The 23876-nt window shown below is 43.4% G+C and overlaps 1 protein-coding gene across 3 annotated transcripts in view; it reads left to right on the top strand.

Moving 5' to 3' along the window:
- lin7a (lin-7 homolog A (C. elegans)) overlaps positions 1–23876 on the top strand; it is an 82953-nt gene that overhangs the window by 44523 nt on the left and 14554 nt on the right. Inside the window, exons 1-3 of one of the 3 annotated variants that reach the window (XM_080191160.1) lie at positions 17138–17204; positions 19486–19769; positions 21172–21381. In XM_080191160.1, coding sequence (XP_080047286.1) covers positions 19668–19769; positions 21172–21381 — 312 coding nt within the window. In that variant the 5' untranslated portion in view covers positions 17138–17204; positions 19486–19667. Of the gene's footprint in view, positions 1–16988; positions 17061–17132; positions 17205–19485; positions 19770–21171; positions 21382–23876 lie in introns of those variants that run through there. The other 2 variants (XM_080191158.1, XM_080191157.1) reach the window with 2 other exon arrangements.

The following is a 23876-nucleotide window of genomic DNA, read 5'->3' as shown; positions in this document are numbered from 1 at the left end:
AGACTGCACCACCAACAATCTCACCCAGGCCCCATCCCCATAACTCAAGCATTTACCCTGCTCGTCCCCCTGACATTAAGGGGCAATTTTGCATGGACTATCAACCTAACCCCTCACAGTGTTAAGAAGTGTAATTACTGTGGTGAAATTGAAAAATATGACAACCAGTCTACACAGAGCAGAGGGCACAAAAAACAATTGTTTTAGTGAGGATGGTTGAGGATTCTCTCTTCCCCTTCACATAGCACCCCCATAATGTTTTATTCAAAGAGCAACAGGATGACTACTGAAAAAAGTGTATACTCTACAGCTTATATCTCCAAGCCTTGTGTAGATCCAACTGGCGTTTTGCTGTGTTTGAGCATCAATGACCTCTCTCCAAAAAACATTAGTTAGAATACAGGGAGAAACCTATTATTGACATATTTTGTGGATTACTTTTGATTTACCCAAAAAGCCCTAACTTAAATGCATTTTTTTAAATTACGGAAATCCTATTAACTCAGAATATCAAATTTCAGGTTTATTTCTTGAAACAATTGTTACTTCTTGGCCAGAGATAAAATTGGCATGCTTTCACAGTGATATGATATTGAAAGTTTCTAATTTATTTGCAAACAGTTTGGCTAATGCAATAGACAAAGGAAAAACATCTTTGAAATGTATCTATCAGTTGGCTTGCGATCCAAGCTAAGATTTAGATTGAAGGTTTAGTAATCTCCCAAAGGCCAGATTTTCACCAGTGGGTTGAGAAGGTCAAACTGGGAAATTTCCGGAAGGCAGATGGGCCTCTCTTTAAAGGGTCCTACCTGCCATATTTTCATTCCAGGCAATCTGAGAGAGCTCTCTTTCATGCACATATGATAGTCTTGTTCCCAGAATCATCCAAAAAATTACACTGCCTCAATAGGTCCAACTGTTGTAACTACAAGCATTTACAACATCAAAGTCAGATAATCCTTTAATAATCACTTAAAACTATCAATCAAAATGTGAGCCTAAGCCAAACATTTATAATGGACTCAGCTATACTAATAATCCTTGGGAAAATGTCAATAATGAAGTATATTGACCCTTCACTTTAAATGGCTGGAGGTTCAAATCACTTAAGATTATAACAGTTACGATAATGTTTACTCTTCAAGAGCATTCTTTTCTCTTCCATAAAATTGTGACTTCCACATTGTGGGTTAAGGCCCTTGGAACAGCAAAAATAGAGTCTGTTTGAACTTGGCACTAATTTCAAATGGTCCTGATTGAGTTTGGGTGTCCCACCAATGTGATCCACACCCCCATCCTCTCACCAGCGAAAACAGGCTTCAACATCCAGGACGTGCCCACCATTTTGAAGATCTCCAGAGTTGGGCCATCTCCATAAAATTCCAGCCCTGAATGTTTGTTTGCCTTATAGAAAGATTCACAAATAAAGCCAGTGATCCCTTTTTGAAATGTTATTTTTGTGTGTTGCATTCTGCAATTTCATGTAGGTATTGTGAAACAATTGGCGTATAGAAAAACAGACTTTGAAAATTATTTGCATCTCCAAGAGCTTGCGCTCATAGTTAAAAAGTATTTTCGACTCCTGACTTCTGAATTGCTCAAATGTTTTTTCCGCTCTGAGGCCAATAGAACATTGAACATGGATTTATCTCATCTTTCCCAATCACCTTTCCGGTTACTAATAGTTAGCTGCTTCTGGAAGAAAGACTAAACCCACCCAGATAAGGCAAACCAGCTCAGGACAAAATAAGAGCAATGATTTAAACTCACGATCTTAATAGAACATCCAATTGATTGATATCGGAGCTCTTCCATCTATATTCATAGCTGTAAAATGATTTTAACAGAGAAGGCAGCCATTCGGACCCTCTAGCCTGTGCCAGCTCTCTCAATTTAGCTAGTCCCTCCATGCCGTGCCTTCCCATAGCCCTGCAAATACTGTCCCTTAAGGTGCTATTTGGATTCATTTTCATAAATCACAACTGAATCTGTGAATTGACGATTAAAGACAAATGCTTATACTCTGTGGTCGTCGATGCAGTTAAATATGTGACCCTGGCAAAATATTGAATTGTAAACACAACTTTTGAAGCTTTTTTTCTATGAATGATTATAGTTACAGTGAAAAGAAGATTAGTACTGACTGAAGTATATTATTCAATGAGTTATGCTGACTGTGACTGAGGATTAATAACAGGTATACATTTCAGCTGAGTTGTGTGAACATCACTTTCAGCTTGTCGGTTTACTGAACAGAAAATAAGCCATACAATGAATCCAATTTACAGCTATTTAATTTAAATGTTTTAGTAGCAGTTTAGTTACATTTGCCTCAGCAAATAAATCATATTAATAATTCCGAGAAATATTTCCTGTTTTCAATGTGTGGCACAGTGGTTAACACTGCTGCCTCACAGCGCAAGGGACCTGTGTTCAATTCCAGCCTTACGTGACTGTCTGTGTGGAGTTTGCATGTTCTCCCCATGTCTGCATGGGTTTCCTCCGGGTGCTCCGGTTTCCTCCCACAGTCCAAAGATGTACAGGTTAGGTGGATTGTCCATGCTAAATTGCCCCTTAGTGTTGAATTATATGTAAATTAGGTGGATTATCTTTGGTAAATGTGTGGGATTATGGGGAGAGGACGAAGGAGTGGGTTTGGGTAACATATTCTTCGCAGAATCGATGCAGACTCTTTCTGCACTGAAGGTGTTCTATGGTTCAATCACATAGCAAGTGTCATGTGTATGAAAATGGCATCATGTAGCTATTTCCCACTCCCCTGCCCTCTAAAAGCAATCTGCCCTACAGTGACAGTAAGTTGCCCAGTTTTAAGTCAGTCTGCTTTACGGAGACAGAAAGAATAGGACCACTGACCACTTAGGATTTTCATTTTAGTGTAGTTCTATGCCAGATCAGCATTGTCTGTGTGACTCAATCAGCATAGTTTTGAAGTCAGCCCTCGCCCGCTTGCTGCCCCTCCCCCCACCTCCTCACTCACCGCAAAGGTTTTGGGAGAAGGTTGCACTCCGTGTGAGGGAGCGGGATGGTTGAGGAATGGAATGGACAGCGAACAGCAAAGCCAGTTAATGAGAGTGGTGGCAAGCAGGAGGTCAGTAGAAAGCACAAAATATTTCTTTATATTAATTTTTTTTATCTTTAAAAGTTATTTCATTTACAAATATAGGAATTTTGGGATATACACTACTTAAGCTCAGGAGAAAATGCTTTTTGATGAGGAAAATCCCACAAAATCTAATTAAACTGTGATGGGAATATCAGCTTCACTTAGCAAGGTCTCATTTAAAATTGCATTTTTCAAGAACGCAAGTACAATGTTAAGCAATGAATATTTGATTTGATTTATTATTGTCACATTTATTGGGATGCAGTGAAAAATATTGTTTTTTGTGTGCTATTAAACAAAACATCCTGTTCACAGAGTGCATAGATTTGATTTGATTTATTATTGCCACATGTATTATCATACAGTGCAAAGTATTGTTTCTTACGTGCTCTACAGACAAAACATACCGTTCATAGAGAAGGAAATGAGAGAGTACAGAATGTTGTGTTACATTCATAACTAGAGTGTAGAGAAAGATCAGTTTAATGCAAGGTAAGTCCATTCAAAAGTCTGACAGCAGCAGGGAAGAACTTGTTCTTGAGATGGTTGGTACATGACCTCAGACTTCTGTATCTTTTTCCCGAAGAAGGTGGAAGAGAGAATGTCCAGGGTGCATGGGGTCCTTAATTATGCTGGCTGCTTTGCCAAGGCAGAGGGAAGTGTAGACAGAGTCAATGGATGGGAGGCTGGGAGAAGGAAAGTAGAGGATGCATTATGATACTCAAGGAAAAACACTTGGAAGCAGACTCGAGCAACAGCAATTTATATTTTACATGGTGACTTTAACGTCGCAGACTCTTTCTGCACTGTAGGTGTTCTATGGTTCAATCACATAGTAAGTGTCCTGTGTATGAAAATGGCTCTTGTAGCTATTTCCCACTCCCCTGCCCTCTAAAAGCAATCTGTCCTTCAGTGTAAGTTGCCCAGTTTTAAGTCGGTCCACTTTACACACTTTAAAATGTCCAAGTGCTTCTCAGGCACTGAATTAGAAAGAAATGGACAGGGAATCAATGAATGACAGGTGATCAAAAGCTTGGTATGTCTTGACGGACAAGGTTTTTGGAGGGAGTTAGAGATCAGACCTTAGAGTGCCGTAGATGTGATCAGCTGAAGAGGAGAACAGAAAAGCAAAAATTGAAACAAAAATAAAAAACCTCAGGGGAAACTCAGCAGGTCTGACAGCATCTGTGGGGAAAGAATGGAGCCAGTGTTTCAAATCTAAATGAACTTTCATCAGTTCTGGAATAAAGGAAGTAGAGTTGCATCAAAGACAGGATATGGAGGAACGCAGAGTTCCGGAAGATTTATAGAGGTTGAGAAATGAGGCCACAAAGTAATTTGACGATGAATTTTTAAATGGAGGCATTGAATCAGTGAGCCTAGGACGGATTGTGAATAGAACCTGAGTTTAGATTTATGGACAATAGACAATAGAGGCCTGAACTAAAGGGCATTGGAATAGTTAGGCAGGATTTTCCAAACACACCCATCCTGCCCTAAAGTCAGAGGACATTTTGCTGATCCAGTACATTTTTCATTCTGCCTGTGATGTCTCCTGCTCCAGGAGACACCAAAAAATTTAGGCCATTGAAAACATGAATAAGATTTCTCTGCAACCGTTGAACTGCAGCAGGAGAAGGAACTGGTGTTGTCAACAGATTTTATAGAATTCCTACAGTGCAGAAAGAGAACATTTAGTCCATCAAGCCTGCACCGACAACAGTCTCACCCAGGCCCTGTCCCCGTAACCTGACGTATTTACCCTGCTGGTTCCCTGGCACTAAGGAGCAATTTAACATGGCCAATCCATCTAACTCGCGTGTCTTTGGAATGTGGGAGGAAACTGGAACACTCGGAGGGAACCTACGCAGGCACAGGGAGAAAATGCAGACTCCACACAGACAGTGACCTGAGGCTAGAATTGAACCAGGATCCCTGGCACTGTGAGACAGCACCGTGTTGCCCAGTTTCAATGGAAGGAGCTTAAATCTGTGTTCTTACTGCTGTGATGCCAACTGTGGATATTGTAATGCATTACAGTATTTAACACATATAACTGAGCAATGAAGGATATAATTTAAGTCTATCTTTATGATCAAGAAGGTAACAGATTAGAAGTTTAGCTCTGTGTCAAATGACAAATTTGTGAATTCTATTTCAGCCTGAGGCAATGGCATTGGAGGGAATGAAATCAATGGCTAGAGAAGTTGATGGTGGGTCAACTGAAGACAGTGAATTCAGTTTTCCCAATGTTTGTCATACAATTAGAAAGTAAACAGGAAATATGAAATTAATAAAATTGTTACGTCTACCTGAGTAAACACACAAAACCCTTTGTGAAGTCTCATCTTTAGGATGACACCTTTGATAGCAGCATTCCATCAATAATATTTTTCTCATTCATTTGTGGGACATGTGCATCGCTGGCTGGCCAACATTTATTGCCCCATTCCTAGTTGCCCTTGAAGGGCAGTTGAGAGTCAACCACATTGCTGTGGCTCGGGAGTCACTTGTAGGCCAGTTCAGGTAAGGGTTTTCCGACAATAAACAATGGTTTTAATGGTCAGCAGCAGATTCTTAATTTCAGATTTTTTAAAATTTAAATTGCACCATCTGCCGTGGCAGGATTTAAACCCGGGTCCCCAGAGCATGAGCTGAGTTTCTGGATTAATACTCTAGCAATAATACCACTAGGCCATCACCTCCCCTCAGAGCACTATAGGTCAATGCCGAATGCGTTTTGAGCTTCCTGCATTATTATTCTTTCTTTTCAAGCAAATTTCTTCGAAAGAGATCACAATTTAAAATTGTACGAAGGAATGCAATCTTTTATAAGGAGTAGGCTTGTTTCAATGGAAGGAACTTAAATCTGTGTTCTTACTGCTGTGATGCCAAATGTGGATGTTACAATGCATTAGTGTTATAACTCATATAGCCGAGCAATGAAGGATACAGTTTGAATCTATCTTTAAATATTTGCAAGCTTTTAGTTGAACATTACATATTGTGCATCTCCAGTTTCACAGCCATGGTTTCAGCGTGCTGTTATCTTTGAATAAAGGTGAATCCCTAGTTAATGTCCATCACCTGCATATAATTAAACATTCAATGAATATACAATTACAATACTATGGTGTGCGCCATGTTAACGTCACTGCAGGAAGATGCAAATACCCTTGGGGGATAATTGAATCCTACAGAGCTTTTATTGCAAGCCGACCATTTATGAGCATTAGTTTGGTTCGTAAATCTGTGCCTCTTAAGTGCTGCTGTGTTCTCAACCAAGCGAAAGCAAGATGTCACTGTTGTCACTTTATAAAATGAATCATAGGGCATATTGAAATGAAAATTGTACACAGCTCGCCGGCAATGATGTCAGCAGAGCACATCTGCACTCACTAAATGTCGGTTTGCTGACAGCTGCAGTGCAGACCATTCTCTGCTGTATTGTTCTTTATCACCAAGGTTTAGAAAAGGTCAGGAGGCTGAGAGATGTAAGCGACTAAATATGCAAGACTTTGAGCACCTGCACAAAATCTCCCAACCGTGTGATTCTCTTTTAACGTTTGAAAAGCCAACATAGGAAGTGTTAGTATATGATACGTTCATGTGTCTGTAAGAGTTGAACTCCCCATTAATTCTGTAAATGTCCACAGATTAACCTATCTCACCACCTCCCAATGTGTATTGCTGTCAAACAGTGCCCTTCTTCAAAAGAATATTCCTGCAAGCAGAGCAAAAGTACACAGCTGGCTTCTCCTGGACTGGCTTGTCCAGTGGGAGGTGCTGTACCTTGGAGAATGACATTTGTGCTTGATTTTCCCCATTGGTCCTCATCTGCATATTTACGGTATGATTTTGGCACACATGAAGGCACATTGGTACATCTATTGGACGCAGAGCCTGTGAGATGAGAAGTGCAAGAGCAATTTGGGCCTCATTGGCATCAACAGTGTTGAAGAGGCAGGCTCAGTATAAATCCCAGGATTGCATCAATGATAGACTATAGCCAGGCAATTGAAAGTGCTAAATCCATTATGTCAGCCAGAAGCAAAATATTGACAGTCTTCCCCGTTCTCAGTTACCAATTGAGAATATCTTCATGTTGTTGCAGCAGTATCCAAAGCACGGAAAATGGATGCCATTGCAATCTGCATTGGTGGGGGTAAGTAAGAAAGTGACACTGTGGCTGATGCCATAGTTGGAGGAACAGGGAAACTCAGGACTGAATATGAAGAATGATGGTGTCAAAATGTTGGTATAAGATTAGGAGGAGATTGGTGTTTGGTTGTAAGGCTTCTCTTTGTATTCCAGATATTACGATAAGCATTTTAATTGGGGGAGTTCAGATTCCTGCTCTCGGATAGAAAACATTTTGCGACTTTGGAAACACCCTTTTTGTACTTTGCCTAGATTTGCTGTCTTACGAGGAAAGATTGAATGAACTTGGGCTGTTTTCCCTTGAGAGACGTCGGCTGAGGGGGGATCTAATAGAGGTTTATAAGATTATGAAGGGGATAGATAGAGTAAATGGTGGTAAGCTTTTTCCGCTACAAGAAATGGATAGAACGAGGGGTCACGGGCTTAGGGTGAGGGGGGCTAGGTATAAGACAAATATTAGAGGGCAGTTTTTCACGCAAAGGGTAGTGGGGGTGTGGAATGCACTGCCGAGTAAGGTGGTGGAAGCAGGCACGCTAGGGTTGTTTAAGAGTCACTTAGACAGCCATATGAGCGGGCTACATATAGGGGGATATAATAGGCCTTACTGAACATTGTAGGCTTGGGAATACGTTTTGCCTCAGGAATGTTAGTCTTTGCCTGTTTAATAATAAATTTTTTTGTCTCCACAGGCATTTAAGTCCAGCAAGGGGCATGCAGGCGGCAGGTTGTAGTGGGCTGCTCTTGGATGTTGCTTCGGGAGTTGCCTATTGCTTCATGTCGTTAGTGTGCTTAAACTGGACCATCTCGAGGGCAACATGACAGCTCAGAGACTATCTCTGTTGCTGTGCGGACACATGGATTTGGGCCTGTGTCTGTGGGAGTTTGCACGTTCTCCCCGTGGTTGCGTGGGTTTCCTCTGGGTGCTCCGGTTTCCTCCCACATCCCCCAAAGATGTGCTTTTAGGCTGATTGATTGGGTACTAAAATTGTCCCTAAATTGGACCTCCCTGATCCTCGCACGTTAGGCGTAGACTAAAATCATGAATAGGTCACTGAGATAGTAGGACGGCGGCGCGGGCTCGTTGGGCCGAAGGGCCTGTTTCCCGTGCTGTGTTGTTCTTTGTTCTTTGTTTTGTTCTTTGTATTTAAATTGCGATATTGTAAATGTGGAGGACTAATAACGTTCAATTTAACCTTCGTCAGTATGTTGAAAAAGATCAGCTGCGCTCAGTTATGTACTGAAACAACAAAAGCCATATATAATACAGTCTTGGTATTTGTATTATCTCAAGTTGATGGTGTAGGATTTAATCTGTATAGAGTTTGTATCTTCATTCTTTCAATCTTCTTCCATGGGAAATGGGTGTCACTGGTAAGACCAGCATTTATTTTCTTTAGACGGGACGTCTTATAATCATAGAATCCCTACAGTGCAGAAAGAGGCTGTTCATCCCATCAAGCCTGCACTGACAACAACCCCACCCAGGCCCTATCCGCATAACCCCACATATTTACCTGTAGCATGGCCAATCAACCAAACCCGCACATCTTTGGACTGTGTGAGGAAAGCAGAGCACCTGGAGGAAACCCAACACAGACACGAGGAGAATGTGCAAACTCCACACAGACAGTGACCCAAGCCAGAAATCGAACCCGAATCTTTGGCACTATGAAGCAGCAGTGCTAACCACTGTGCCACCGTGCTGCCCCTTTGGTGAGCTATCTTCTTGAACTGTAGCAGTCCATCTAGTACAAGTGAACCCATCGTGCTGCTGGAAAGGGTGGGCCATTTAATCCCACGAAGGTCAAGGAATGGCAGTACATTTCCAGGTCAGAATGGTGTATGGCTCAGACGGAACTTACAGGTGATGGTGTTCCCATGCATCTGTTGCTCTTGTCCTTCTAGGTGGTCAATTTTACGGGTTTGGAAGTTGCTGTATTAGGAGCCTTGGGGCATTGCTGCAAAGCATCTTGTAAATGGTACACACCGTTGCCATTGTGTGCTGGTGGTGAGGGAGTAAATGGTTAAGCTGTTGGATGGGTTGCCAGTCAAGCAGGCTGCTTCATCCTGGATTGTGTTGAGCTTTTTGAGTGTTGTTGGAGCTTCACTCATCCGGGCAAGTAGAAGGTATTCCATAACACTCCTGACTTGTGCCTTGTAAGTGGTGGACAGGCTTTGAGGAGTCAGGAGGTAAATCACTTGCCATTTTGTTGGCCCACAATTATGATTGAGAACTGTGGTAATTTTGCTGAATCAAATCAGACTATCTCCTGATATGGAATAGGAAATAGAATATGAGTCAACATAAGATGCACATTCTCACCAGATAGTAACGGAACAGTTTAGATAAAGTCTTGAAGTGTTATGTACCTCAAAATAGAATTATGAAAGATTAATATCATGAGACAATCTGAAGAGTTCTTGGGATGAAAGAACATTTCTTCTATCAAAATACCTTGTATGATGAATACAACTGGTGATGCATATTATTAAAATCAGCTTTCTAGTATCTGATATTCATGAAATTATTCACTAACTCTGGCATACTTGTCAATTCCCATTGCCAATGACCCTGCGCTGACTGCCAGTTCAGGGTGGGACATGCAATGAGGCATGTATTGGCTCTCCAATGCATTCAACAACTTCAACTTTGCAATCAGCGCAAAGAAGACGAAAATAATGTATCAACCTGCTCCAAATTGGCTTGGAATTATACTGTCGTTTCTTCATTGTCCCCAGATCAAATCAGTGTTGTGGGTATACCTACACCACCTGGATTGCAGTGTTCCAAGAGGGCAGCTCATCACCACCTTCTCAAGACAAGTGGAGATAGGCAACAAATGCTGGCCTAACCAGCAGCACCAACGTCCATGAAATTTTTTTAAAGAATTATCTTGAATTATTATTGTATTGTAGCCTGATCCGGAGAGTGGGGGAGTTGGGTGGATTAATGGGAGTATTGTGCAGGGACATTCTCCTTACTACTTTGTTTTCAATTTTTTACAAATGAACAATTTAGTTCAGAATAAAATCACGCTCTGTGAATTTTGTACAAGCAGTGATTTAAAATGGCTGTTGTTGTTAATGAAACTTCAGTTATCTGTTGTGAAGGTTCTCGTGAACAACAAATCCTCAGACATTTCTGCTGCTTCCTGTGTGATGTTACCACCAAATCGTTGTCATTCCTTTTCCCCTTTCTTCATTCTGAAGGAACCAGTCCCTCTGCAGGACCCTGATCTCCTTCCCAATCACTCAACCAAACCACATCCATTTCCACCTTTCCATAGAAGGGCAGGAGACACTGCACCTGACCTTTTACCTCCTCACTTCTCATCAACCGAGACCCAAAACGTTCCCTCCAAGTGGAATCGCTCATTTATTTGTTGTGTTTTCAATTTAGATTACTGTATTCACCGCTCATAATGTTGTCACCTATATACTGGGGGGGAGGGGCGGGGGGTGATTGGCGGGGGGACCAACTACTGCTGTTAGCATGACCCCAATTTTCCAATTATTTTAATTCTGCACCCAGCTCCCAGTCTGATCCTCCTGTCTTTGGCCTTCTAGTGTGCTGTCGTGAAGCTGCACGCAAGCTCAGAGAACAGCATTTCGAATTCCAGCTGGACATCGTACAGCCTTCTGGACTCAACATTGACTTGAACATTTTCAGTCATAACCTCTGTCCACATTTTTTCTCATGTCTCTTGGCAGATTTGCTCTATCTGTCACATTCCGCCCTCACTTCCTCGATGTTGAGTTCAGACATCTGTTAATCAGGATCCTGCCATGGGAAGAATAATATAGCAATTCCCACCCCTTCCCCGGAATGAAGTGGCCCACCCCGGAGCTGTAAAGCCTGTGGGGGCAGATTAACGAGAACCAAGTGGCAGCACAGTGGTTAACACTGCTGCCTCACAGTGCCAGGGACCCGGGTTCGATTTCAGCCTTGGGTCACTGTCTGTGTGGAGTTTGCACATTCTCCCTGTGTCTGCATAGATTTCATCCAGGCGCTCCGGTTTCCCCCCACACTCCAAAGGTGGTTGATTGGCCATGCTAAATTGCCCCTAGTGCCAGGGATTAACAGGATTACAGGATATGGGGTTACAGGATAAGGCCTGGGTGGGATTGTGGTTGTTGCAGACTTGATGGGCCGAATGGCCTCCTTCTGCGCTGTAGGGATTCTGAGAAGTGGGCCTTCTACTCCGCACTAGGGAGGAAGTCCCAATCCCTCGAGCTGCCAGCCAATCTGATGAGCCGGCAGTTCCATCAATCTCGGCAGCAACAGGAATGTGTCAGTAGCTTCTGCTGGAATGGCAGAAGAAGACCAACCAAGGCCCATGGGTGCCTGGAGCAGGCAATTCCGACATTGTAGGCCGAGAGATTTTAGGTAGGTTCGGGAGAGAGATGGCAGGGGGAAGGGTGGGTCCAAGAGAGAACTGGTTGGAGCAGAGGGTAGGGGGAGGAGAGAATGGGTGTGGTGCTACTTCACAATCAGCTAAATACACACAGAAGAGAGACCCTCCCTCTTCCCATCCTTTAAGCATTTCAGTGAAAAAATTGGGCTTTCTGCGCTCATCCAGCTGCTCACTGCAACTATTCTGTGGCATGTACAGCATATTACCTGGATCAGCTGGCATAATAACCCTAACCTTAACTGACTCGTGATTGATTACTCACTTAAATCTGGCAGATGGGCTGCCAATTCTGGCACCCATTCTCCCCAACTCCCACTCCCCTCTGCCAAAATATGGGGGTGAGTTCAGGGGTGGGCAGAAAGGTGGTGAAATGGGCCCCTGCCCAAGTTAACATGCCCCCCCTCACCCACCACAGGAAACATGACCATCAGGAAGTCGTGAAATTCACCCCCTTCCGTGAAATGATTCATCTTGGTAGGAAGAATGGGGAGAAGTGAGATAAAACAAAGGGTATAATTGTAAAAATTATGCAGGAACAGAAGGACCTGTGATTATATCTGCAGAAATAATTGAAGGTGGCAAAGCAGATTGAGAACGCCATTTAGAAAAGCATATGTGATCCTGGACTCTTTTAACAGGAGCATTGAGCACAAAAGCGAGGAAGCTATTTTAAGCCTCCTATAAAACAATAGCACAACCATAACCTGAATTATTGCACCCAGTTCTGGACATTACAGAGGAGTCAAAATGATTCCTAGGAATAAGGAATATCAGTTACATAGAAATATTGGAAAAGTTGGAACATTTTTCTGTTGAGAACATAGAACATAGAACACTACAGCACAAACAGGCCCTTCGGCCCACGAGTTGCGCCGATCACATCAACACCTACCAATCTATAGACTTATCTATAACCCCCAATCCCATTAAACCCCATATACTCATCCAGAAGTCTTTTAAAAGACCCCAGCGAGTTCGCCTCCACCACCACTGACAGCAGCCGATTCCATTCACTCACCACCCTCTGAGTGAAAAACTTACCCCTAACATCACTTCTGTACTTTCCTCCCCGCACCTTAAATCTGTGTCCTCTCGTAGCGACCATTTCAACCCGGGGAAATAGCCTCTGAGAATCCACCCTATCTATTCCTCTCAACATTTGATAAACTTCTATCAGGTCGCCTCTCAACCTTCGTCTCTCCAGGGAAAAGAGACCCAGCTCCCTCAACCTAACTTCATAAGGCATGCCTCCCAGTTCTGGCAACATCCTTGTAAATCTCCTCTGTACCCTTTCAATAGCTTCTACGTCTTTCCTATAGTGAGGCGACCAGAACTGCGCACAGTACTCCAAATGAGGCCTGAAGGGTCTTATAAAGTTGCAGCATTACCTCCCGACTCCTAAACTCAATCCCTCGATTAATGAAGGCCAGTACACCATACGCCTTCTTGACCACCTCTTCCACCTGCGAGGCCGATTTAAGAGTCCTGTGGACCCGGACCCCAAGATCCTTCTGCTCTTCAACACTACTAAGACTCCTGCCCTTGATAGTGTACTCGTTCATCCGGTTGGTTCTGCCAAAATGGATGACTACGCATTTATCCGCGTTGAAGTCCATCTGCCACTTCTCTGCCCAGTCCTGCATCCTATTTATGTCCTGCTGCAACTTTTGACATCCTTCCAGACCATCCACAACACCACCGACCTTTGTGTCATCAGCGAACTTACTAACCCATCCCTCCACTTCCTCATCCAGGTCATTTATGGAAATGACAAACAGCAAGGGTCCTAGAACAGATCCCTGGGGCACTCCACTGGTGACTGACCTCCATTCAGAAAAAGACCCATCCACAACCACTCTCTGCCTTCTGCAGGCAAGCCAGTTCTGGATCCACAAGGCCAAAGGCCCTTGGATCCCATGCCCTCTCACCTTCTCAAGAAGTCTTGCATGGGGGACCTTATCAAATGCCTTGCTGAAGTCCATGTACACCACGTCCACGGCACTTCCTTCGTCAATGTGTTCAGTCACATTATCGAAGAACTCAACTAGGCTCGTAAGGCACGACCTGCCCTTGACAAATCCATGCTGACTATTCCTGATCATGTCAAACCTCTCCAAATGCTCGTAAATCTTGTCCCTCAGAAGCCTCTCCATCAGCTTACCAACCACTGAGGTCAGACTCACCGATCGGTAATTTCCCGGGCTATCTCTGTTCCCTCTCTTGAAAATAGGGACTACATCCGCAATCTTCCAATCTTCCGGAACCTCTCCCGTCTCCATTGACGACGCAAAGATCATCGCCAGGGGCTCTGCAATCACTTCCCTCGCCTCCCACAGTATCCTGGGGTACATCCCATCTGGTCCCGGCGACTTATCTATCTTGATAGAATTCAAAAGTTCTAACACATCCTCCACCTTAATATCCACAAACTCAATCCTTTCCATCTGCTGCAAATCCATAGCAAAATCTCCCAGATCAGCTTCCACCGTGAATACTGAGGCAAAGTAGTCATTAAGCACCTCTGCCATTTCTTCTGGTTCCACACAGACCTTTCCCCCTTCACCTTTTATAGGTCCTATCCCTTCTCTTCTCATCCTTTTACCTTTCACATATTTATAGAAGGCCTTGGGATTCTCCTTAATCTTACCCGCCAAGGTCTTCTCATGACCCCTTCTGGCTCTCCTAATTTCCCTTTTAAGCTCCTTTCTACAGTCCTTATACTCCTCAAGATCCTTAACCTCTCCTAGTTCCCTGAACCTTTTGTACACCTTCCCTTTCCTCCTGACTAGGTTCAACACAGCCTTCGTGCACCACTATTCGCGCGACCTACCAAAACCCCCTTGCCTCATCGGAACGTTGTCATGCATAGCTCCAGACAAACATTCCTTGAATATCCGCCACCTTCCTTCGGTACTTTTCCCTAAGAACGCCTCCTTCCAGTTTATTTGTCCAAGTAACTTCCTGACTTCTTCGTATCTCCCCTTACTCCAGACAAACACCTTCCTAGCCTGTCTGATCCTATCTCGTTCCAATGCAATTGTGAAGGAGATAGAATTATGGTCACCATTCCCAAGATGCTCTCCTACCGAGAGATCCATCACCTGCCCTGGTTCATTCGCCAGTACCAGGTCAAGTACAGCCTCTCCCCTCGTAGGCTTATCCACATACTGTGTCAGGAAACCTTCCTGAACACACCTAACAAACTCCTCCCCATCCAAACCCCTTACCCTAGGGATATTCCAGTCGATGTCTGGGAAATTGAAGTCTCCCATCACGACAACTCTGTTATTAATACATCTCTCCAGAATCTGTTTCCCTATCTGCACTTCAGCTTCCCTGTCACTATTGGGTGGCCTATAGAGTACACCCAGCAAAGTTTTCGACCCTTTGCTGTTCGTAATTTCCACCCACAGAGACTCTGTAGATAGTCCCTCCACGGCATCCTCTTTCTCTGCAGCCAAGACACTGTCCCTGATCAACAGTGCCACTCCACCACCTCTTCTGCCATCCTCCCTGTCCTTCCTGAAGCATCTGAAACCTGGCACCTGAAGTACCCAGTCCTGTCCCTGAGACATCCAAGTCTCCGTAATGGCCACCACATCACATTCCCAAGCAGCAATCCACACCCTAAGCTCATCTACCTTAGATAGAGAAGAGATTTGATAAGCGGCACTCAGAGTCTTGCGGAGGCTGGAAGTGGTAGATCAGGAAAAATTGTTTCCATTGGTGGAAGCATCAAGGACTGGGAGACACTGATTGGTGTGGTTTGCAAAAGAAGCAATGATAGAGTCATAGACATTTACAGCATGGAAACAGGCCCTTTGGTCCAACTTGTCCATGCTGCCCTTTTTTTTAAACCCTTAAGCTAATCCCAATTGCCCACCTTTGGCCCATATCCTTCTATTTCCATCTTAACCATGTAACTATCTAAATGCTTTTTAAAAGACAAAATTGATTTACTACTACCTCTGGTAGCTTGTTCCAAATACTCACCACCCTCTGTGTCAAAAATAATTGCCCCTCTGGACACTTTTGTATCTCTCCCCTCTCACTTTAAACCTATGCAACATGAGGAAAACCTATTTTTATGCAGGGAGTGGTCAGGATCTGGAATGCACTGTCTGAAAGTGTTGTTGGGGTACATCCAATTCGGTGCTTTGAAGAGAGAATTTGATCATTCTCTGAAGAGAAAATATTTGCAGGGCCATTTTAGTCAATTGCTTTTACAGACTAGCACAGACACAATGGGCTAAATGGCCTCCATCAGTGCTGTAATCGTTCTACAAATCTGCAATCTTTTTATCCAATTACCACTCCCTTTGGTCTTGGACCATGAAAACCTTTAGTTTAAGCTCTCCTGTGCTGCACCCTAACACAGACCTTCCCTTTTTCCTCTGCTCACTCTCCAAGCATTCATTTACTCAGCCTATCGCAATTCTAACCTTTCCCATCTCAGGTCACATACCTGAAATATGAATTCAGTTTCTCTCTGCACTGATGATCCCAGACCTGATGTGTTTTTTCCACCATTTTCTGTTTTTGTTACAGATTTCGAACACTTGCAGTGTTTTGATTTGCATACTGGATAACAAGGTTTTCTTTCAGGCAAAAATTTAAATGTAGTTTATGTACGTAGAACAGGGCAGGATATTTAACATCAACAAGAATATGAGTTCACAACTGGAACAGTAACACTGCCCGCTACTCTCACTCACATTTGCTCTTCCTTTCCTTTTCTTTTCTAATTCTCTTTTATTCTCTCATTCCTTTTTCTTACACACTTACTGTGTTCTCAGTTTCATTCTGGGCACAATCTTACTGGCTGTTCATGCCACACTCCTGCTGCAGCAAGGCCAGAGTATTTGGCGCCCGGCCAAATCTCCATTCACTGCAGCCGGATGGGAAAATCCCGCCGGCATGAACAGCCGTAATATTCCAGCCTCTATCTTTCTTTCTCCTTCAAATTATCCCTCCACCAGAGTTGTCCTTCTGTACCTGGAGATGGGAGGAGCCATTACTGCACCTTACCGACAATGTCATTCAAGGGATTGTTTGCACGTTCAACTGGAAACAAATTAGGATATGATAGAAATGTTTTCACGTGAAGGGAGTCTGCTGGAGAGGTTATCAATTCCATGATTATTTACACATGAAGCCAAAACTTGCCTGGATATGAACTGGGATCAATGGCAAAATAAAATCAGAAAGTTTCCAAGACCTGAGCATGAACTGTACTGCATTGAGTTGTGAGTAATGTATTCTTTTTTGATTTACCAATAATCTTTCAGGTTTATCAGTACATGCATGAGACAATAACCATCAGTGGCTGTCCAGAATTCCGAGCCCGTGCGACTGCCAAGGTATGCTGAGTGGAGGTACTGGCTGATGTGTTGTCATTGTGTTTTTTAATTTTGTGTACATGTGTATTTCAGGTGTTCGAGAGTATATATGAGAATTTAGACATCAATGGCAGCCCAGAAGGTAGAGCCAGTGCTACTACCCAGGTAATATGTTTAACGGGACCCAGTATTCACACTGATTTTCTAATTAGATTAACAAATTCGTTTCATGGTCAATTGTACTAACCTCCTTGCAGTGCAGTGGATACAGTGCTGGACCCAAACTGACATTAATGCATGACGAATTGCTGTCGCAACTAGACAGTGAAATTAATTTTACACCTTTTATATAGATGCACCAAATTTGATCTGGTCACTTCTGGGCTTTCCAGATTTAATGATCTTGTTATTGTGTGTTCTTTCAGCCTTTATCTTCTTGTAATACTCATTGATTGTATAACCTAGAAGTATGATTATTGCTGTTATGACAAAGACCACCTCTATGTATTAATATGTTGATGAAATTCATGTGATTACTTTCATTTTAAGGACAGTGTGATCTGAGCAATTTTTCCCATGGAGGGTAACATAAGTTTACTTTAAATTTAGATTAGTTGAAGAATACGTCATATGTTGGGTGATGCAAACAGGACTTCAGTTTTATTCTGGGAAATTTGTCTAGAATCACTACACAACAGAAGGAGGCCATTTGGCCCATTGAGTCTGCACTGACTGTCGGACAGAGCATTTTATGTTTAGGTTTATTTATTAGCGTCACAAGTAAGGCTTACATTAACACTGCGCTGAAGCTACTGTGAAAATCCCCTAGTCGCCACACTCTGGTGCCTGTTCAGGCCAATGTACCTAACCAGCTTGTCTTTCGGACTGTGGGAGGAAACGAGAGCACCCAGAGGAAACCCACGCAGACACAGGGAGAACATGCAGAGTCCACTCAAACAGTGACCTGAGACTGAACCTGGGTCCATGGAGCTGTGAGGCAGCAGTGCTAGCCATTGTGCCACCATGCCACCCATAAGCCCATTTACCTCACTAATTCCCCTAAGCTGGATATCTTTAGACACTAGGGCTGGAATCTTACCTGCATGCCCGTCCCAATTCCGGGGGGGCAGCCGAGGCTTGGAGAACTGCATGTTTCATTGACCTCGGGCAAAATCATATGAACTTCAGGCGAATGTACCAGTAAAATTCCGCCCTAAGAGGCACTTTAGCATGGCCAATCCACTTAACCTGCACATCTTTAGAATGTTAGAGGAAATCGGAGCACCTGGAGGAAATTCATGTAGACATGGGGAGAACGTACAGGCTCCGCACAGTCAGTGATCCAAGCTGGGAATTGAACCTGGGTCCCTGGCGCTATGAGGCAGCGGAGCAAACCACTGCCACCATGCCACCTATGTGGATTGTTGATGTTACATTTGTTAGGGGCATGGCTTGCTGTCAGCTTTTACATTGGTTGGTTTGCCTTGTGAGAAAGGAGGGCTGAGGACTGATTGGGTAAGTTGCCAATCAGGTTAAATTCAGCAGTTTGTTTGATCCCTTATTTAGTGATGGAAGAGGGAAGGGCAATATTTCAGGCATGGAGGATCCCATGTGTTACTCTGGCCTGAGTGTTGAATCGATTCAATTATATGAACCTTGTATAACTTGGTTGGGTTTGGGATGTGGTTCCCATTAGTTGTGTTTATTTTTTCCATGCTCCTTCCTCTTTTTTTTTACTTTCCGTCCATCACTCTCTCATATTCTTTCTTTTTGCTCTATTTTGTTTCTTAATTTTCTGCCTTGCATGTCCGAGAGTCATTTTCTTCCTTGCTTTCTTTAGTCTCCATTTCATTTTGATTTTATCTTTTTTCCTGATTATTTGCTCATCTCCTCCAATCCTTTTTCTCTCATTTTCTAACATGTGAGGCACTGAGCATTAAACAGCTGGTGAAGAAGTTTACAGAATGGGGTTTTGAAGAAGGTGGAAATGAAACATAGAAACATAGAAGATAGAGTCAGGAAGAGGCCATTTGGCCCTTCGAGCCTGCTCCACCATTCATCACAATCATGGCTGATTGTCCAACTCAGTAGCCGAATCCTGTTTTCTCCCCATAACCTTTGATTTCATTTGCAAAAGTGCTATATCTAGCCATCTCTTGAATACATTCATGGTTTTGGTGTCCACTACTTCCTGTGGTAATGAATTCCACAGGCTCACCACTCTTTGGGTGAAGAAATGTCTCCTCATCTCTGTCCTAAATGGTCTACCCCAACTCCTCAGACTGTGATTCCCAGGTTCTGGACTCCCCCACCATCGGGAGCATCCTCCCTGCATCTATCCTGTCTAGTCCTGTTAGAATTTTAGAAGTCTCTGAGATCCCCTCCTCATTCGCCTGAACTCCAGTGAAAATAATCCTAACCTAGTCAATCTCTCCTCATACATCAGACCTGCCATTACCGGAATCAGCCTGGTAAACCTTCGCTGCACTCCCTCGAACATGGGGAGAAATAGTAAAGGAAGAAAATGACAATTTACTTCTCAAAATCCAAAGAAGATTGAATAAGTTCTTCCACCTGGAAAAAGATTGGTGAGGAGGGAGAAACATTTCAGGATCAAATTAACTAAACATGGCTTTTCCCGAGAAGAAGAAACTTGGAGTTTTCCCTTCCTTTATCATTTTTTTAAAAAGTTACGGACAAAGTCATGGATCTGGCATTCCTGTAACAAAGGTATGATCACATATCAATATATGCAACATGCTGGGCTGAATCGCTGAGCGGGTGAGGGTGGAAAATGAGACCAGTCATTTAAACATCCATCAATTTTGGCAGGAGTGGAAAACTCCACCAACATCTTTAATTGACCATTACTCCTCGAAGAAATTGGCATGCATTGTGTGGGATTATTATCATCCCTCCACATCCAAACTGCCATTCCCTTTGAACAAATTACAAAACAAACTCATGTCAGTAGCTGTAATGACTCCAAGCAGGCCATTGAGGTTGGCCAATTGGAATATGAACTTCCTGATTAAGGAGTCAATCGATAGGCCAATTAGAGAGTCTTTTCCTCGTATTTAACTGAGAGCGTCAGTTCCTCTGGCACTCTCGATGGTAGACTGCTGACTGACAGCACTCTGTGTACTGCTGTTAGAATTGTAAATAAAGGGATTTTGATAAAGGGACACCTGCCTCTGAAAAGTTATTACAATACCTTATCTCCAACCACCTCTGTACTGACCCAAAGAATGAACAAACTTCTCCTTGTTCTTTTTCTCCACCGATGCCAACTTCAGTTATCACACCTAACCTTGTCATTTAGTTGTGTCACACGGTGCAGTCAGTGCAAAGTGGGGAACTGAAAAGTATAGGCTGGACTTTGAATATGTTGTGGCTTTTCTATTTGATGTAAAAGCAGGCCCCTGCATGCTGCTCACACCTCCTGGCTACGGAAATTGTATCGTGTTCAGCTCTTGCAAACCTGACGCAACCTTTACAGAATGTAGAAACTGAAATGATCTTAGAACAAAAGCTGTGTCTGACTCAGTCATTTCAGATGTAAGAATGTGTCAGTAAACTTCAACACTATTACCAGCAACTGAAAGTACACCTTTGAATGGGTAGCAGCTGGACCTCATAGATTAAGTATTGCTCCTTAAAAAGCTGACCACCATGTGGCACTACACTTTGGCATTCTGCATAATCATCATTGAATCCATTCAGTGCAGAAATAGGCCATTTGGCCCATCTGGCTTCTAATCTATAGATTAACCAAAAGGCCCAATTTTCAAACAGCTGAGGTGAGATCTCCATTTAGTGATTTGGCTGAGAAAAGTTGGCGCACATCCTGACTTCAGTTGATTCAGAACAGCTCTTATTCGATGCAAGATAAAAAAGTACTGCACTCATCGCAGGTCCTGCTATTTTTTCTCTACTCATTCAAATATCCATAACTCTTTCTGTGACACGGAAAGTGGACACTTTCCATTCTATGGAAATATATTGAGAATGGATATAGCTTTTGTACTGGATGTATTTCATTACCCAGCTTTATTGGCATTTATATGAATTTTCGAAAGATTATGGAAAGATGTGGAGCTAAGATGCAAAATTCCTGTTCCTTTTCTTTCAGGCCACTGTTGCTGCTTTTGCTGCAAGTGAAGGCCATTCCCATCCTCGGGTTGTGGAGTTACCCAAGACGGAAGAAGGGCTCGGCTTTAATGTCATGGGTGGGAAGGAGCAAAATTCTCCAATCTACATCTCTCGTATTATTCCTGGAGGCGTTGCTGATAGACATGGAAGCTTAAAGCGTGGGGACCAATTACTGTCTGTCAATGGTGTGGTAAGTCATTGATCCAGTTAGTCTGAAGTGAACATTTACACTTGAGCAACGAATGTTTATTGAACAATTCCAAAATGCAAACAGTGTCTTTTTTATGACTTACGTGGCGATGCCATTTAATTCATCAGTAATTTCTAAATTACAAAGAAAATCTACATTTGAAATAGTGTAAATACCTGGGCCCGGCAGACACTTGGGGAGGAATTTTCCTGTCCCGTTCACCATAGGAATCGTAGTGAGCAGAGGACGGACCATACAAAGGTCCACTGACCTCGGGCAGGATTTTCCAGTCTTGGAGCGAGCACGGTTGGAAAATCCTGCCCTTTTTCATCAGCTGTCCACCATTTATTATTACCCACAGTTTTGTCCTTTTCTTGCTAAGAGTAGGGTTCATGTAATTTTAAATTAAGAAGGACAAATACAGGATGTGGCTATAGCAACTGATAATTAACAGCAAATTGGCTAATTGAATTAAAAAGTCAATATCATTACTTACAGTAAAAATGACGGCAGACATTTATTGTGTAACACATTGCTTAGAGTGTGTTCCAGAAAGCGACATCATTGATACCAAAGTTGAGAATATTATTACATCCACGAGATCATTCTGTAATCTGAAGTTTCCTTCAAAATTCCAAAAGTGCAGTCGACATTTGTTCCACAAGAGCATTGCTGTGCCGACGAGGGAGCGAGCTATCTTGGATCTGGTGCTATGTAATGAGGCGGGTAGAATTAGGGACCTTGTGGTGAAGGATCCTCTTGGAGAGAGTGATCATTGTATGGTGGAGTTTCTGGTGCAGATGGAGGAGGAGAAAGTGGGTTCCCGGACACGCGTCCTTTGTTTGAATAGAGGGGAGTATGGTAGGATGAGAGAAGAATTGGCAAATGTGGACTGGGGGAGTGCGTTGGAAGGTAGGTCTGCTGAGGAGCAGTGGAGGATCTTTAAGGAGATCTTTCTTGGTGCTCAGCAGAAATTTATTCCGATGGTTAAAAAGGACAGTAGGAAGAGAGGTAATAAGCCGTGGATAACGAAGGAGGTGAAGGAAAGTGTTAAATTAAAAGCGGAGGAATTTAGAGTAGCTAAGAGTAGTGGGCGAGAAGAGGATTGGGAAAGGTTTAAATGTCAACAAAGATTGACAAAGAAGTTGATAAAGGAGGGTAGGAGAAGCTATGAGGCTGGGCTAGCACTTAATATAAAAAAGGATAGCAAGAGTTTTTATAAATATATAAAAAGGAAGAGGCTGGCTAGGGTGAACCTTGGTCCTTTAGAGGATGAGAAAGGGGAGCTAGTGGTAGGGGATGGGGATATGGCTAAGGTCTTGAATAACTTTTTTGTTTCTGTCTTCACGGAGGAGGACGTGAATAATTTGCCGGGTGTTAGCGATGGAAAGGTGGTAGGAATGGAGGGTCTTAATGACATTACTGTTACTAGAGAGGTGGTGCTCGACAGACTGGAGGGGCTGATTGTGGACAAGTCCCCAGGACCGGATGGAATGCATCCGAGGGTTCTGAAAGAAATGGCGGAGGTGATAGTGGATGCCTTGGTGGTTATTTTCCAGACGTGGCTGGATTCCGGGGAAGTGCCGGAAGATTGGAAAACGGCTAATGTTACGCCGTTGTTTAAGAAGGGTGCCAGGCAAAAGGCGGGGAATTATAGGCCGGTTAGTTTAACGTCTGTGGTAGGTAAAATGTTAGAATCCGTCATTAAGCAGGAAATTGCGAGGCATCTTGAAGGGAATTGCTTGATAGGGCGGACGCAACACGGTTTCATTAAAGGGAAGTCATGTCTGACAAATTTACTGGAGTTCTATGAGGATGTGTCTAGGGCAGTGGATAGAGGAGAGCCGGTGGATGTGGTCTTTCTGGATTTTCAGAAGGCGTTTGACAAGGTACCTCACAAGAGGTTATTGCAGAAGGTCAGGGGACAGGGAGTTGGGGGTAGGGTGTTAGCGTGGATAGAGGATTGGTTGTCAAATAGGAGGCAGAGAGTGGGGGTCAATGGGTGCTATTCGGATTGGCGGTTGGTGACTAGTGGGGTGCCCCAGGGGTCGGTGCTGGGGCCTCAGCTATTTAGCATTTATATAGATGATCTGGAGGAGGGAACCGAGTGCAGGGTGTCGAAATTTGCTGATGACACCAAGACTGGGGGAAAGGCAAATTGTGCGGAGGGTGTGGAGAGTCTGCAGAAGGATCTAGATAGGCTGGGCGAATGGGCCAGGAAATGGCAAATGGAATTTAATGTTGGCAAGTGTGAGGTGGTCCACTTTGGTAGGAAGAATGGTAGGAAGGACTATTACTTACGTGGAGAAAAACTGCAGCAGGCGACGGTGCAGAGGGACCTCGGGGTCCTTGTGCATGAGTCGCAAAAACCCAGCTTGCAGGTGCAGCAGGTGGTCAGGAAGGCGAATGGGATGCTGGCCTTCATAGCGAGGGGGATTGAATATAAAAGTAGGGAGGTCTTGCTGCAGCTGTATAGGGCATTGGTGAGGCCGCAG

The sequence above is a fragment of the Carcharhinus amblyrhynchos genome, chromosome 6 (genome assembly GCF_965287045.1).
Source record: "Carcharhinus amblyrhynchos chromosome 6, sCarAmb.v2.hapA, whole genome shotgun sequence".
Lineage (NCBI taxonomy): Eukaryota > Metazoa > Chordata > Chondrichthyes > Carcharhiniformes > Carcharhinidae > Carcharhinus > Carcharhinus amblyrhynchos.
Note: the sequence above shows the minus strand (reverse complement) of the source record. Positions and strands in the feature narration are given on the sequence as shown.